This window comes from Rhinoraja longicauda, chromosome 2, assembly GCF_053455715.1.
Source record: "Rhinoraja longicauda isolate Sanriku21f chromosome 2, sRhiLon1.1, whole genome shotgun sequence".
Classification (NCBI taxonomy): Eukaryota; Metazoa; Chordata; class Chondrichthyes; order Rajiformes; family Arhynchobatidae; genus Rhinoraja; species Rhinoraja longicauda.
The window spans coordinates 6,850,034-6,867,067 of NC_135954.1; the positions used below are offsets into that span (position 1 = coordinate 6,850,034).

Sequence of the window (17,034 nt, forward strand, 5' to 3'; positions counted from 1 at the left end):
CTATTCCTTGGAGCGCAGAAGGATGAGGGGTGATCTTATAGTGGTGTACAACATCATGAGAGGAATAGATCGGGTAGACGCACAGAGTCTCGTGCCCAGAGTAGGGCAATCGAGGTTCAAGGTGAAGGGGAAAAGATTTAATAGGAATCCAAGGGGTAACTTTTTCACACAGAGGGTGGTGGGTGTATGGAACGAGCTGCCAGAGGAGGTAGTTGAGGCTGGGACTACACCAATGTTTAAGAAACGGTTAGTTTAGTTTAGAGATACAGCGTGGAAACAGGCCCTTTCGGCCCACTGGGTCCGCGCCGACCAGCGATCCCCGCACACGAATACTATCCTACACCCACTAGGGACAATTTTTGCCAAGCCAATTAACCTACAAACCTGTACGTCTTTGGAGTGTGGGAGCAAACCGAAGATCTCGGAGAAAACCCACACAGATGACGGGGAGAACGTACAAACTCCGTACAGACGGCGTCCGTGGTCGTGATCGAACCCGGGTCTGCATTCGCTGTAAGGAGCAACTCTACCGCTGCGCCACCGTGCCAATGAGTTAGACAGTTACTGTACATGGATAGGACAGGCTTGGAGAGATATGGACCGAGCGCAGGCAGGTGGGATTAGTGTAGTTGGGACATTGTTGGGCGGTGTGGGCAAGTTGGGCTGAAAGGCCCGTTTCCACACTGTATCACTCTGTGACTCTATGACTCTATTAGACAATAGACAATAGGTGCAGGAGGAGGCCATTCGGCCCTTCAAGCCAGCACCGCCATTCAATGTGATCATGGCTGATCATTGTCAATCAGTACCCCGTTCCTGCCTTCTCCCCATACCCCCTGATTCCGCTATCCTTAAGAGCTCTATCTAGCTCTTTCTTGAATGCATTCAGAGAATTGGCCTCCACTGCCTTCTGAGGCAGAGAATTCCACAGATTCACAACTCTCTGACTGAAAAAGTTTTTCCTCATCTCAGTTGTAAAAGGCCTACTACTTATTCTTAAACTGTGGCCCCTTGTTCTGGACTCCCCCAACATTGGGAACATGTTTCCTGCCTCTAACGTGTCCAACCCCTTAATAATCTTATACGTTTCGATAAGATCCCCTCTCATCCTTCTAAATTCCAGTGTATACAAGCCTAGTCGCTCCAGTCTTTCAACATATGACAGTCCCGCCATTCCGGGAATTAACCTAGTGAACCTACGCTGCACGCCCTCAATAGCAAGAATTGTTGCTGTACTCACACAGTGGCCCTTCTGGCATCCAGGTCTGAGCATTCCGAACCTCCGTCATTTTCCCCGTCGTCCTCCAGGTCTGAGATGTTGAGGAAATCGAAGCTCTCCAGCACGCTCTCTACGGTCAGGCTTACGCTGGCCGCCCGGCTTCTGCTTACACTCTGTTTGCGCTGCAAGCAGAATACATCGGAGAAGATGATGGAACCAAACTCTGAGTCTGCCGGCTATAAGAGAGAACAAGGTGTCGCCATGTTAGAGTCAATGGAGTCACACAGCGTGGAAACAGGCCCTTCGGCCCAATCTACCTCACACCGGCCAACATGTCCCAGCTACACTAGTCCCACCTGTCCACATTTGGTCCATATCCCCTCCTAACCTGACACCTGTCAAATTTAGCTCTGTCCTAACCTGACACCTGTTGGAATTAGCTCGGTCCTAACCCGACACCTGTTAGATTTAGCTCTTCGGGCTAACCTGTCCTAACCTGACACCTGTTAGATATAGCTCTTGGGGCTAACAGAATCGATGGATAAGGGGAGAAAGCAGGAACGGGGTACTAATTTTGGATGGATTTATTCACAAAATGCTGGAGTAACTCAGCAGGTCAGGCAGCATCTCGGGAGAGAAGGAATGGGTGACGTTTCGGGTCGAGACCCTTCTTCAGACTGAATATCCACCCATTCCTTCTCTCCCGAGATGCTGCCTGACCTGCTGAGTTACTCCAGCATTTTGTGAATAAATCGATTTGTACCAGCATCTGCAGTTATTTTCTTATACTAACTTTGGATGATCAGCCATGAACATATTGAATGGCAGTGCTGGCTTGAAGGGCCGAATGGCCTACTCTTGCACCTATTTTCTATGTTTCTATACATGTACCATGTTTCTCAAACGTTGGGATAGTCCCAGCCTCAACTACCTCCTCCGGCAGCTCGTTCCATACACCCACAAACTTTTGTGCGTAAAAGTTACCCCTCGGGTTCCTATTAAATCTTTTCAACCTTCACCTTAAACCTATATCCTCTGGTCCTCGATTTCCCTACTCTGGGCAAGAGACTGTGCGTCTGGTTTTACCAGATTGTTGTTTTTAACGGAAAGAATACGTCGCAGAAACCGAAGCAAAAATCAATTTACAGAAACAAGGCTGGAACTGCTGCAATTCTACCCTTGAAAAGCACTCAAGGGTCAATAGACAATAGACAATAGGTGCAGGAGTAGGCCATTTGGCCCTTCGAGCCAGCACCGCCATTCAATGTGTTCATGGCTGATCATTCTCAATCAGATTTAAACTTTAAAATGTGAATAACTTAAAAGATATAACACCGATTTCAATGAAACGTCTTCCATTAGCACCAAAGGGACGACGGTGAGTAAGGTGGGCCTACAATTGTCGCGCTATCGTGTACCGTCTTGGGCTGTAGTTCAGGAACAAACAAACAAACGCGAGTTTTAGTATATAGATTCTTAATTGTTTACTGTATGTCCGTGTTGTTACTTGCGAGCAGAACACCAAGGCACATTCCTTGTATGTGTACATACTTGGCCAAAAAAGGTTATTAAGGGGTTGGACACGTTAGAGGCAGGAAACATGTTCCCGATGTTGGGGGAGTCCAGAACCAGGGGCCACAGTTTAAGAATAAGGGGTCGGCCATTTAGAACGGAGATGAGGAAAAACCTTTTCACTCAGAGAGTTGTAAATCTGTGGAATTCTCTGCCTCAGAAGGCAGTGGAGGCCAATTCTCTGAATGCATTCAAGAGAGAGCTAGATAGAGCTCTTAAGGATAGCGGAGTCAGGGGGTATGGGGAGAAGGCAGGAACGGGGTGCTGATTGAGAATGATCAGCCATGATCACATTGAATGGTGGAGACCCTTCTTCAGTCTGAAGAAGGGTCTCGGCCCGAAACGTTGCCCATTCCTTCTCTCCTGAGATACTGCCTGACCCGCTGAGTTACTCCAGCATTTTGTGAATAAATACCTTCGATTTGTACCAGCATCTGCAGTTATTTTCTTACACATTGAATGGCGGTGCTGGCTCGAAGGGCCGAATGGCCTACAACCTGCACCTCTTGTCTATTGTCTATAATAACATTTATTCAATTCAATTTAATTCAATTCAACTGACCTTCAGCAAGTGCTCGAGTCGCATGGTCTCCTGATCCAGGTCATGAAGCTCCTTGTAGTGCCCCTTGTGCGGCTCCAGCGAGAGAAGAAGACCTTGTAGAGCTTCTCCCAGACTCGTCGTCGAGTCGGACCGGGTTCCCGCGTGTTCGCCGTGGACCAAGTGGCCGGAGTCTTGGCCGCCGGCCGGCGCCAGCCCGCCTTCCGTTGACTTCAGCCTCCTCACCAGCTGCTTGGTCAGATTCCCTTCGCCCGGGTCCAGCTCCACCGGCCTCACGTCGGACATCTCATCTGGATCCTGAAGGATTCCCACCGGGACGTTGGTCTCCGGGAACACGTCCCCTTCCGGGCCCGCCGGCGGCGGGCGGCCGTGCTCCGATGGCCCCCCATCGTCCGTGGTCTCCTCCTCGACCGTGTGCAATACCAGCGCTGCCGGATCTCCCATTCCCTCGACCGTCTGAGCTTGTGGAGGCTGAGATACCTCCTCCTCCTCCTCCTCCTCCTCCTCCTCTTGAAACTCGGGTGGAGTCAACGTGATTTCGGGGTGGGAACAGACGCGATCGCTGGGCGCCCTGCCGGGCTGAGGGAGACAGCTGCCGTCTGCAAGACAGCGCGGGCTGAGAGAGACGGATGATTTGCCAAGCGAGCATCCGTCGTCAAAGATGTCATCCTCAGGCTGCGAAGGCTGCAACAAGTAAAGTCTGAGTTAGCAAACCACCAGGGGAATCAGTCAACAGAGAGTGTGCCACTAAATACAAGATGGCTGCCTTGGCGAGCTGCTGATCAAAATGGACCATGAACGGCAGACGCCATCATTATGCCTGTAATCCGTATGCCAGGTAGTAATTTTACGACAATGATCCCAGGAATGATTGGGTTAACGTACGATGAGCCGATTATCCACTGTAACCCAGTGAGCTTTATAAGGCTCTGGTCGGTCCCACCCCATTTAGATCCGGGTCTGACCAGCACCAATCAAGAATCTATCTATCTCTGCCTTAAATATATCCATTGACTTGGCCTCCACAGCCCTCTGTGGCAAATAATTCCACAGATTCACCACCCTCTGACTAAAGATACTTCTCTTCATCTCCTTACCAAAAGAACGTCCTTTAATTCTGAAGCTCTGGCCTCTAGTCCTAGACTCCCCCACCAGTGGAAACATCCTCTCCACGTCCACTCTATCCAGGCCTTTCACTATTCTGCACGTTTCAATGAGGCCCCCATTCTGCCAATCTCCAGCGAGTACAGGCCCAGTGCCGACAAACACTCACCAATAGACAATAGGTGCAGGAGGAGGCCATTCGGCCCTTCGAGCCTGTACGCACCGCCATTCAATGTGATCATGGCTAATCATTCTCAATCAGTACCCCGTTCCTGCCTTCTCCCCATAACCCCTGACTCCGCTATCCTTAAGAGCTCTATCCAGCTCTCTCTTGAATGCATTCAGAGAATTGGCCTCCACTGCCTTCTGAGGCAGAGAATTCCACAGATTCACAACTCTCTGACTGAAAAAGTTTTTCCTCATCTCAGTTCCAAATGGCCTACCCCTTATTCTTAAACTGTGTGGCCCCTTGTTCTGGACTCCCCCAACATTGGGAACATGTTTCCTGCCTCTAACGTGTCCAACCCCTTAATAATCTTATACGTTTCGATAAGATCTCCTCTCATCCTTCCAAATTCCAGTGCATACAAGCCTAGTCGCTCCAGTCTTTCAACATATGAAAGTCCCGCCATTCCGGGAACTAACCTAGTGAACCTACGCTGCACGCCCCCAATAGCAAGAATATCCTTCTTCAAATTTGGAGACCAAAAGTGCACTCAGAGATTAACCTACTCATTCCTGGGATCATTTGGAGTATTGTGAGCAGTTTTGGGCCTCATATCTGAGGAAAGATGTGCTGGCTCTGGAGAGGGTCCAGAGGAGGTTTACAAGAACGATCCCAGGAATGAGTGGGTTAACGTATGATGAGCGTCTGACGGCACTGGGCCTGTACTCGCTGGAGTTTAGAAGGATGAGGGGAGACCTCAATTAAACTTACCGAATAGTGAAAGACCTGGATAGAGTGGATGTGGAGAGGATGTTTCCACTGGTGACCAGAGGGCACAGCTTCAGAATAAAAGGACGTACTTTTAGAAAGGAGATGAGGAGGAATTTCTGTAGTCACAGGGTGGTGAACCTGTAGAATTCTTTACCACAGACTGCTGTGGAGGCCAAGTCAATGGATATTGTTAAAGTGTAGATTGATAGATTCTTGATTAGTAAGGGTGTTAGCGGTTATAGGGAGAAGGCAGGAGAGTGTGGTTGAGAGGGAGAGATAGATCAGCCATGATTGAATGGGAGAGTAGACTTGATAGTCTCAGAATTAAAGGGCGTTCTTTTAGAAAGGAGTCGAGGAGGAACTTCTTTAGTCAGAGGGTGGTGAATCTGCGTAACTCATTGCCACAGAGGGCTGTGGAGGCCAAGTTAGTTGACATTTTTAAGGCCGAGATAGACAAATTCTCGATTCATGATTGCACCTCATATTTCGCTTGGGTAGTTTACACCCCAGCGGTATCAACGATGACTTCTCTAACTTCAGATAGTCCCTGCTTTCCCCCTCTCTCTTTCCCCTCCCCCTTCCCAGTTTTCCCACCAGCCTTCCTGTCTCCGACTACATCCTATCTTTGTCCAGCCCCATCCCCTGACATCAGCCTGAAGAAGGGTCTCGACCCGAAACGTCACCCATTCCTTCGCTCCAGAGATGCTGCCTGACCCGCTGAGTTACTCCAGGATTTTGTGTCCACCTTCGATTTAAACCAGCATCTGCAGTTTTCTTTGCTACTAAATTCCTGATTAAGTCACAGAGGTTTCTGTTGTCACAGGGTGACGAACCTGTAGAATTCTTTACCACAGACTGCTGTGGAGGCCAAGTCAATGGATATTTTTAAAGTGTAGATTGATAGATTCTTGATTAGTACGGGTGTCACGGGTTATGGGAAGAAGGCGGGAAAATGGGACTAGGAGGCAGAGAGATCAGCCATGATTGAATGGCGGAGTGGACTCGATGGGCCAAATGGCCTCATTCTACTCCTATGACTTGTGGACGTGAGATGAGAGGCTGGGAGATCAGGTTGGTGTTTGTCCTTCAATGGTGGGCAAATGTTTGGGCAAGGTACATGCGCCATTAACGTACTGTAGGTGGGATAAAGAATCGCAAACTGATCCATGAATCTCAGTCGCCAAAGCCAATGAAAGGAAAAAAGCCATTTTAGTAGTAACCATGGAAACACGCAGTGCCATTATTTATCAGCCAGTCTTCCAGCATAAATAATGATAGAAACAAAAACGTGTTGGCTCACTTCTCGAAGAAGCACAACATGAAGAGGCACACATCTATCTATCTCTGAAACCTGCACCGTAAGTAACTCGAATCGACGTTCCAATCAAAGGCCTGTCACGGGCTGGTACATTCATAGAAACATAGAAAATAGGTGCAGGAGGAGGCCATTCAGCCCTTCGAGCCAGCACCGCCATTCATTGTGATCATGGCTGATCATCCACAATCAATAACCCGTGCCTGCCTTCTCCCCATATCCCTTGATTCCACTAGCCCCTAGAGGTCTATCTAACTCTCTATTAAATCCATCCAGTGATTTGGCCTCCACTGCCCTCTGTGGCAGAGAATTCCACAAATTCACAACTCTCTGGGTGAAAATGTTTCTTCTCACCTCAGTTTTAAATGGCCTCCCCTTTATTCTAAGACTGTGGCCCCCGGTTCTGGACTCGCCCAACATTGGGAACATTTTTCCTGCATCGAGCTTGTCCAGTCCTTTTATAATTTTATATGTTTCTATAAGATCCCCTCTCATCCTTCTAAACTCCAGTGAATACAAGCGTAGTCTTTTCAGTCTTTCCTCATATGACAGTCCCACCATCCCAGGGATCAATCTCGTGAACCTCTCAAGATCCCTTCTCATCCTTCTAAACTCCAGTGAACACAAGCCTTCAAGACCATCCTTGCTGTTTGAGGGCGTGCAGCGTAGGTTCAAGCGGCTAATTCCCAGGATGGCGGGGCTGTCGGATGGCGAAAGAATGGAACGACTGGGCTTGTACTCACTGGAATTTAGAAGGATGAGCGGGGATCTTATAGAGACGTTATAAAATTATTAAGGGATCGGACAGGCGAGATGCGGGAAACATGTTCCCGATGTTGGGGGAGTCCAGAACCAGGGGTCACGGTTTACTGAGATGAGGAATTTTTGTTTTCACGCAGAGAGTTGTGAATTTGTGGAATTCTCTGCCTCAGAAGGCAGTGGAGGCCGACTCACTGTATGCTTTCAAAGAAGAGTTACATAGAGCTCTTCGGGCTAATGGAATCAAGAGGATATGGGGAGAAGGCAGGAACGGGGTACTGATTGTGGATGATCACCCATGATCACAATGAATGGCGGTGCTAGCTCGAAGGGCCGAATGGCCTATTCCTGCACCTATTGTCTATGTATATTTGTATCTATGACTATCTCTCCATCCAAATTTGGACATGCATAAGCTCACATAAACCAGCTAGCATGGGCGGCATGGTGGCGCAGCGGTTGAGTTGCTGCCTTGCAGCGCTTACAGCACGTTTCCTGTTTCCACCCGCGCTCCAACGACGCACAGGTTTGTAGGTTAAATGCTACGGTAAAATTGTTAAATTGTCCCAAGTGTGTGTGTGTGTGTGTGTGTGTAGGATAATGCTAATGGGCGGGATGATCGCTGGTCGGCACGGCGTTGGTGGGCCGAAGGGCCTGTTTGTTTCCACGCTGTATCTAACGTTTGCATCTAATGTGAATGATCAGCCACGATCACACTGAATGGCGGTGCTGGCTCAAAGGGCCGAATGGCCTCCTCCTGCACCTATTGTCTATTGTCTAAAAGTCTAAAGTCTACAGTGAAAAGCTTTTTGTTGCGTGCTAACCAGTCAGCGGAAAGGCTAGACATAATTACAATCATGTCGTTCACAGATAAAGGATAAAGGGTGAGAGTAAAGTTATTACTTTTAGTCTTTAAGACTTCTCAGGCTTGGTTACTCTCTGGGTCCAAACAATGGTGGGACCATTTGATTGAATATGAAAAAATAATTTAGTTTAATTTCGAGATACAGCGCAGAACCAGGCCATTCGGCCCACCGAGTCCACGCCGACCAGCGATACACTAGCACTATTCTACACATACCGGGGACAATTGACAATTTTTATTGAAGCCAATTAACCTACAAACCTGCACGCCTTTGGAGTGTGGCAGGAAACCGGAGCACCCGGAGAAAACCCACGCAGGTCACGGGGAGAACGTACAAACTCCGTACAGACAACACCCGTAGTCGGGATGGAATTCGGGTCTCCGGCGCTGTGAGGCAGCAACTCTACCGCTGCGCCACCGTGCCACCACTTTGCACCTGGTTGTCATTCACAAGGAACTGCAGGTGATGGTTTACACTAAAGGTGGGCACAAAGTGCCGGAGTAACTCAGCGGGTCAGGCAGCAACCCTGGAGAGCATGGAAAGGCAATGTTTAGAGTCGGGGACCCTTCTTCAGGCTGATTGCCGGGCAGTGGGAAAGAAAGAGATTTTCATTTTGAAGAAGGTCCCGACCCGAGACAATGCCTATCCATGTTCTCCACGGATGCTGCCAGACATGCTAGTTATTCCAGCACTTTGTGTCTTTTTTTGTAAACCAGCACCTGCAGTTCCTTGGCTCTACCATCTAGTGTCTAACAGCATGGAATATCGAGATGTGACATTTAGTGATGAAGGAAAATCAAATATATCTGGACGGTAAAATTGGGAATTAAGTTTATTGTCATCTGTCGTTTTCTGCAGTAGTTGACTTACTTACACAAGAAGATGTCTGTCTACCTTCAGTTTTTGCTTCTTCACCCAAACACGAGAAGTGAAATGGCTCACGCACACACTCACACGTGCACACGCACACACACACACACACACACTCACACACACACACGTGCACTCACACACACACTCACACACACACGCACACATTCACACATGCACACACGCACGCATGCAAGCACACACACATGCACACACACACACACACATGCATGCACTCAGACACACTCGCTCACACATAAACACACACAGCACGCAGCCACACGCACACAGCACACGCACACACACTCATACACTCACTCACAAAAAACACACACTCAATCATACAGCACACTCACAAACACATACACATACATGCCGGCAGTCTGTTTGCCTTTCTTCTTTTCTTGTCTATTTGTTAGTGTTAGATGTATGAAATAGTCTATCTTTAGCTGTGTATATGTGGGGGGTGGTTGGGGGGTGGTGGGGGGGTGGGAGAAACCTTTAAAAATCTCTTCCTCAACGGAGATGCGACCCTTTCCGAGTCGTATCTCCGTTTGCGCTGGGGAAAAAACGCGGGGCCTTCCATCGCCCGGTTCGGTTCGGCCGCTGGACTTAACAGTGCCCGGTGCGGCTCGGCCGCGGGGCCTTCCATCGCCCGGTACGGCCGCGGGACGGTTCAGCGCCAGGTGCGGCTCGGCCGCGGGGTCTTCCATCGCCCGGCGTGGCTCGGCCGCGGGACCTAACATCGCCCGGCGCTGCTCGGTCGCGGGACCTAACATCGCCTGGCGCAGCTCGGCCACGGGACTTTACATCGCTGGTGCGGCTCGGCCGCGGGGCCTTCTATCGCCCGGCGCGGCTCGGCCGCGGGACCTAACATCGTGCGGCTCAGCCGCGGGACTTTACATCGCCCGGCGCGGCTCGGCCGCGGGACCTAACATCGCCCGGTGCGGCTCGGCCGCGGGACCTAACATCGCCCGGCTCGGCCGTGGGATGTTTCAGCGCCCGGTGTGGCTCGGCTGCGGGGACTTGGGCGTGGGGAAGAGAGTGGAAGTTTTGTTGCCTCCATCACAGTGAGGGGGTGTTTGGAGTCACTGTGATGGGTGTTTGTGTTGGGGTCATGTGTCTTGTGTTTCTTTTTTTGTGTGACTGCTGGTAACGTCATTTTGTTCGATACCTCGGTACTGAATGACAAATAAAGGCTCTGTATTCTGTACACACAAACGCACACACACACACACACACACGCAGCACACACACTCACTCACGCACTCACACACACTTACACAGCACACTCACAAACACACATACACACACAAACACACACACATACTCACACACTCACACAGCACACTCACAAACAAACATACACATATAGCACACACACTCACTCACACACTCACACAGCACACTCACAAACACACAGCACGCACACGCACACACGCACAAACACACACTCACTCACACACTCACACAGCACACTCACAAACGCACGCACACACACACACGCACAAACACACACTCACACAGCACACACACACACACACAAACACACACACTCACTCACACAGCACACTCACAAACGCACGCACACACACACACGCACACACACACGCACACACACACACTCACACAGCACACTCACAAACGCACGCACACACACACACGCACAAACACGCACACACACACACACACACTCACACAGCACACACACACACACAAACACACACACTCACTCACACAGCACACACACTCACGTGGAGTAGTTCCAGCCTTTCGCTGGGCCACAGCCTAAGTAATGGCAGGTCACTGAATGAACGACTCCGTTGCGGTTTGTCAAAGAACGTTTCCCACAAAGCGTTGACAAAGGACAGCCGCAGCCTGCTCGCTGACGGCTTCAAGCATTTCTTGGACGCCAGAATTCACAGAGTTAGCACATGACACAAAAGGTGAACAGAAGCAGCTAAACACTTAAACATGTCCATTTTATAAAAAGGTCCATTGAAGCATTTATACAGATGCGCCGTAGAGAGCATTTTATCGGGACGCATCACAGCACGGTTTGGGAACAGCTCCATCCAAGACCGCAAGAAATTGCAGAGAATTGTGGACGCAGCCCAGACCATCACACAAACCGACCTCCCTTCCATTGCCTCCATCTACACCTCACGCTGCCTTGGCAAGGCCAGCAGCATTGCCTCTAGTGTCCATGGCGTGTATCGGAGAATGTCAGTTTAGCTTAGAAATACAGCGCGGAAACAGGCCCTTCGGCCCTCTGAGTCCGCATCGACCCAGCGATCCCCGCACACTAACACTATCCTACACACCAGGGACGATTTACATTAATACCAAGCCAATTAACCTACAAACCTGTACCTCTTGGGAGGGTGGGAGGAAACCAGAGCACCCGGAGAAAACCCACGTGGTCACGGGGAGAAGGGACAAACCCCGTGCAGGCAGCACCCGTGGTCGGGATTGAACCCGGGTCTGAAAGCGCTGTTGGGCAGCAACTCTACCGCTGCGCCACCGTGACGCGCCAATGTGCGGGGATCGCTGGTCGGTGCAGACTCAGTGGGCCGAAGGGCCTGTTTCCGCGCACCATTTCTAAACTAAACTAAACTAAGCTAAACATTGCAACAAAAGACAGCAGTTAAACACAGGAAACAAGGAAGTGCTGGAACTTACAAACAGCCTACAGCCATGCTCTTGAAATACTGCTTATCTAGGCGCCTGCACGATATTTTGATCTTGACAACTTTGTGAAGGGAGCACTTTACTTACCCAGAAGGAGAAGGCTTCAGAGGTGGGGGTTTCCGGTATACTCTGGCTGTGCATGGAACTATGGCGATGAACATTGGAGGCTTTGTGCAGATTGCCAGTGGATGGTGTCAGGTCCTCTTTATCGAATGGACTGAAGACAATACACTTCAAGAGTCAAGAATGTTTTACAATCACAGGTCCCAGATAGAACAATGACATTCTTACTTGAAGCAGCACAACACAATATGTAAACATAGAACACTGCAAACAATATAATAAACGCACACACACACACACACACACACACACACGCAATATACACACACACACACATATATACATAATAGACACACACACATAATATACACACGCACACACATAATACACACACACACACATGCACACACATGATATACACACACACACATATGCACACACATGATATACACATGCACACACATAATATACACACACATACACATAATACACACACACGCACACACATAATATACACACACATACACATAATACACACACACGCGCACACATAATATACACACACACACATAATATACATACACATAATACACACACGCGCACACATAATACACACACACATACACATAATACACACACACATACACATAATACACACATGCACACACATAATATACACACACATACACATAATACACGCACACACATAATATACACACACATAATACACACACACACGCGCACACATAATATACACACGCACACACATAATATACACACACATACACATAATACACACACACACGCACACACATAATATACACACGCACACACATAATATACACACGCACACACATAATATACACACACATACACATAATACACACACACACGCGCACACATAATACACACACACATACACATCCGCGCTATATCTCCAAACTAAACTTCAGTTAAGGGATGTATCGTGAAAACAGTTTCCTTCAGCCCACCGAGTCCGCGCCGACCAGCGATCCCCGCACGCTAACACTATCCTACACGCACTAGGGACAATTTACACATACACCAAGCCAATTAACTTCCAAACCTGTACGTCTTTGGAGTGTGGGAGGAAACCTGAGATCCCGCAGTGGGGAGAAAACCCAAGCAGTTCACGGGGAGAACGTACAAACTCCGTACAGACAGCATCCGACGTCAGGATGGAACCCGGGTCTCCGGCGCTGCAAGCGCTGTACGGCAGCAACTCCACCGCTGGGCGCCTAACTAAAACTAAAAGCTAATTGCACAGTGGCTGAGATACACTGCGGACATTTACGGGATAGTAGTGACCAATACTCACTACCAGATCACCTCCAGGTTTAGCTTCACCGTTCCAAGGTCATTGATATCCACGGCCACCATTTGAGGCTGGGTGGTGAACAGGTCTTTTGTTTCACAGGTAACGCTGCCAACCAGGAGATGTGTTGCCAATCCCTTCAACTCCGAAACCTGGAGCGACGGAGAAAGAGAGAGGGACCTTGGGTGGAGAAAGAATGCCAACCTCCTTCAGCCTCGTCGGCAGCGGGACCGGGAACCCGCCTGAAGTCATAAGTGACAGGAGCAGAATTAGGCTATTCGGCCCATCTGATTGTGGATGATCAGCTATGATCACAATGAATAGTGGTGCTGGCTCGAAGGGCCAAATGGCCTCCTCCTGCACCTATTTTCTATTCTATTCACCTCCCCGCGCCCCACGTGACCTCACCCAGCCAGCGGTCACGTGCTCTCGTTCCACCAATGGTGACCGCCCGGGCCGGGAGGTGGGTTGCTAAACAACCTCCGTTAGGCGAACACTGTCGGCCCCGCTCCCCGAACACACTCCGTTAGCCTACACTGTCTGGGCCTACAGCGGCCCCACAGCGTCCGGGCCTACAGTGTCCGGGCCTACAACCGCCGGGCCTACAGTGTCCGAGCCCACAGTGTCCGGGCCTACAGCGGCCCCCAAGCCTTTAGTGTTCGGGCCTACAGTGTCCGGGACTACAGTGTCCAGGCCTACAGCGGCCCCCGGGCCTACAGTGTCCGAGCCTACAGTGTCCGGGCCTACAGCGGCCCCCGGGCCTACAGTGTCCAGGCCTACAGTGTCCGGGTCTACAGCGCCCCCCGGCCTAATATGGGACAAGAGCAGTCAATTTAGCCCAAAGTACGGGATGTCCTGGCTAATAAGGGACAGTTGGCAACCCTACTAACACTATCTTTCACACAGAAATTCACAATTTTCTTTTACCAAGCCAATTAGCTTATAAATCTGTACGTCTTTGGAGTGTCCCATTGAGTGTGGATAGAAGCCGGAGCATCTGGGGCAGGCTTGGGTAGAGTGGATGTGGAGAGGATGTTTCCACTAGTGGGAGAGTCTGGGACCAGAGGTCATAGCCACAGAATTAAAGGATGTTCTTTTAGGAAGGAGATGTGGAGAAATTTCTTTAGTCAGAGGGTGGTGAATCTGTGGTGTTCTTTGCCACAGAAGGCTGTGGAGGCCAAGTCAGTGGAAATATTTAAGGCAGAGATTGATAGATTCTTGATTGATTCCTTACATCATTGACATCAATGGGTGTCAGAGGTTATGGGGAGAAGGCAGGGGAATGGGGTTAGAAAGGAGAGATAGATCAGCCGTGATTGAATTGTGGAGTAGACTTGATGGGCCGAATGGCCTAATTCTACACCTATCTCGGAGGAAACCCACGCAGATCACAGGGAGAACGTACAAACTCCGTAAAGACAGCACCAGTAGTTGGGATCGAACTCGGGTCTCTGGCACTGCATTCGCTGTAAGGCAGCAACTCTACCACTGCGCCACCGTGTTGTTATAGCACCTGCCTCAACTACCTCCTCTGGCAGCTCATTCCATCGCCTTGTGAAAAAGTTGCCTCTCAGTTCCTTCTTAAATCTTGTCCCAATACACCCTAAACCTGTGGTTCGTGATTCCCCAACCTTAGGTAAAAGACTCGATGGATCACCCCTCCTCTTCCTGCGCTCCAAGAAATAATGTCCTAGCCTGTTCAAACTCTCCCTATAGCTCGGGCCCTTAAGTCAATCGACAATAGACAATAGGTGCAGTAGTAGGCCATTCGGCCCTTCGAGCCAGCACCGCCATTCAATGTGATCATGGCTGATCATTCTCAATCAGTACCCCGTTCCTGCCTTCTCCCCATACCCCCTGACTCCGCTATCTTTAAGAGCTCTATCTAGCTCTCTCTTGAAAGCATCCAGAGAATTGGCCTCCACTGCCTTCTGAGGCAGAGAATTCCACATATTCACAACTCTCTGGCTGAAAATGTTTTTCCCTCATCTCCGTTCTAAATGGCCTACCCCTTATTCTTAAACTGTGGCCCCTTGTTCTGGACTTCCCCAACATTGGAACATGCTTCCTGCCTCTAACGTGTCCAATCCCTTAATAATCTTATACGTTTCAAAAAGATCCCCTCTCATCCTTCTAAATTCTAGTGTATACAAGCCCAGTCACTCCAATCTTTCAACATAGGACAATCCCGCCATTCCAGGAATAAACCTAGTGAACCTACACTGCACGCCCTCCTGGTAACGCAAGTCCGGCATACAAGTCCTGATTGTAAGTCACATTATTGTAAATCGTCATTGTAGTTTAACAGCATCCTTCCTTAACAGCAGGCTGACAATCTGTATGGAGTTTGTACGTTCTCCCCGTGACCCCGTGGGTTTTCTTTGAGATTTTCGGTTTCCACCCACACTCCAAAGACATGCAGGTTTGTAGGTTAATTGGCTCGGTATAAATGCAAATTGCCCCTAGTGTGTGTCGGTTGGCATTAATGTGCGGGGATCTCTGGTCGGCACGGACCCAGTGGGCCGAAGGGCCTGTTTCCACTCTGTATCTCTAAACCAAACTGAACTCTACCGCTGCGCCGCCGTGCCGCCCAACATATAGAAACATAGAAAATAGGTGCAGGAGTAGGCCATTCGGCCCTTCGAGCCTGCACCGCCATTCAATATGATCATGGCTGATCATCCAACTCAGTATCCCGTACCTGCCTTCTCTCCATACCCCCTGATCCCTTTAGCCACAAGGGCCACATCTAACTCCCTCTTAAATATAGCCAATGAACTGGCCTCAACTACCTTCTGTGGCAGAGAATTCCACAGATTCACCACTCTCTGAGTGAAAAAATACTTTCTCATCTCGGTCCTAAAAGACTTCCCCTTATCCTTAAACTGTGACCCCTTGTTCTGGACTTCCCCAACATCGGGAACAATGTTCCTGCATCTAGCCTGTCCAAACCCTTAAGAATTTTGTAAGTAAAATGCCTCAACTACGTCACTAAGAAGGGTCTCGACCCGAAACGTCACCCATTCCTTCTCTCCTGAGATGCTGCCTGACCCGCTGAGTTACTCCAGCATTTTGTGAAATAAATACCTTCGATTTGTACCAGCATCTGCAGTTATTTTCTTACACTCACTGAAAAGCAAAGTGGTTTCTGAGTAGCAATGTGCTCCCACAGGTGCGTTTCACGTACCTTAATGGAGAATAGATCATTAATGAGGGGAAAGAAGATGATTTCTTCTCCGTCCCAACTTTGCCGATCATTCACTTCGATCCTGCCTTTCAGTTTCCACTGTTGACGGCCATAACGCATGAAGATCTTGGTAAAGATGGCGGGGGGAGGAAAAAACCCCACAGATTAGTTAGCATGGGGTGTGCGTACATTTCTAATTTTATTTCAGCTCTCAGAGAGCAGCCTCGCGTTCTGTTATCACACCGTCGGCCTCTCCGAGATGTTCCATTAGCAATATTGATCATTCACAACAGGAACATCACTCGGACTTGCAAGATCAGCACGTTAACGAGATAAAAACATGTCGCGTAAAAGCGCCAGACAGGTTTATTTTTACCGTCGCGGAGCCGACCTGACACATTATCACCTCAGTGAGGATCAATACGACCTAGAAACACAGAAGCAGACAAACATAGATGCAGGAGGAGGCCATTCGGCCCTTCGAGCTAGCACCGCCATTCATTGTGATCATGGCTGATCATCCACAATCAGTAACCCGTGCCTGCCTTCTCCCCAT

The 17,034-nt window shown here is 49.4% G+C and overlaps 1 protein-coding gene across 5 annotated transcripts in view; it reads right to left on the reverse strand.

Annotated features, from left to right (window-relative positions):
- ripor2 (RHO family interacting cell polarization regulator 2) overlaps positions 1 to 17,034 on the reverse strand; it is a 122,868-nt gene that overhangs the window by 28,484 nt on the left and 77,350 nt on the right. For 4 of the 5 annotated variants that reach the window (XM_078414589.1, XM_078414598.1, XM_078414571.1 and 1 more), the window contains exons 10-14: positions 16,479 to 16,604; positions 13,295 to 13,443; positions 11,980 to 12,109; positions 3,354 to 4,034; positions 1,241 to 1,455 (exon numbers count right to left, since the gene is read on the reverse strand). In XM_078414589.1, coding sequence (XP_078270715.1) covers positions 1,241 to 1,455; positions 3,354 to 4,034; positions 11,980 to 12,109; positions 13,295 to 13,443; positions 16,479 to 16,604 — 1,301 coding nt within the window. The remainder of the gene's footprint in view (positions 1 to 1,240; positions 1,456 to 3,353; positions 4,035 to 11,979; positions 12,110 to 13,294; positions 13,444 to 16,478; positions 16,605 to 17,034) is intronic. The other variant, XM_078414605.1, reaches the window with a different exon arrangement.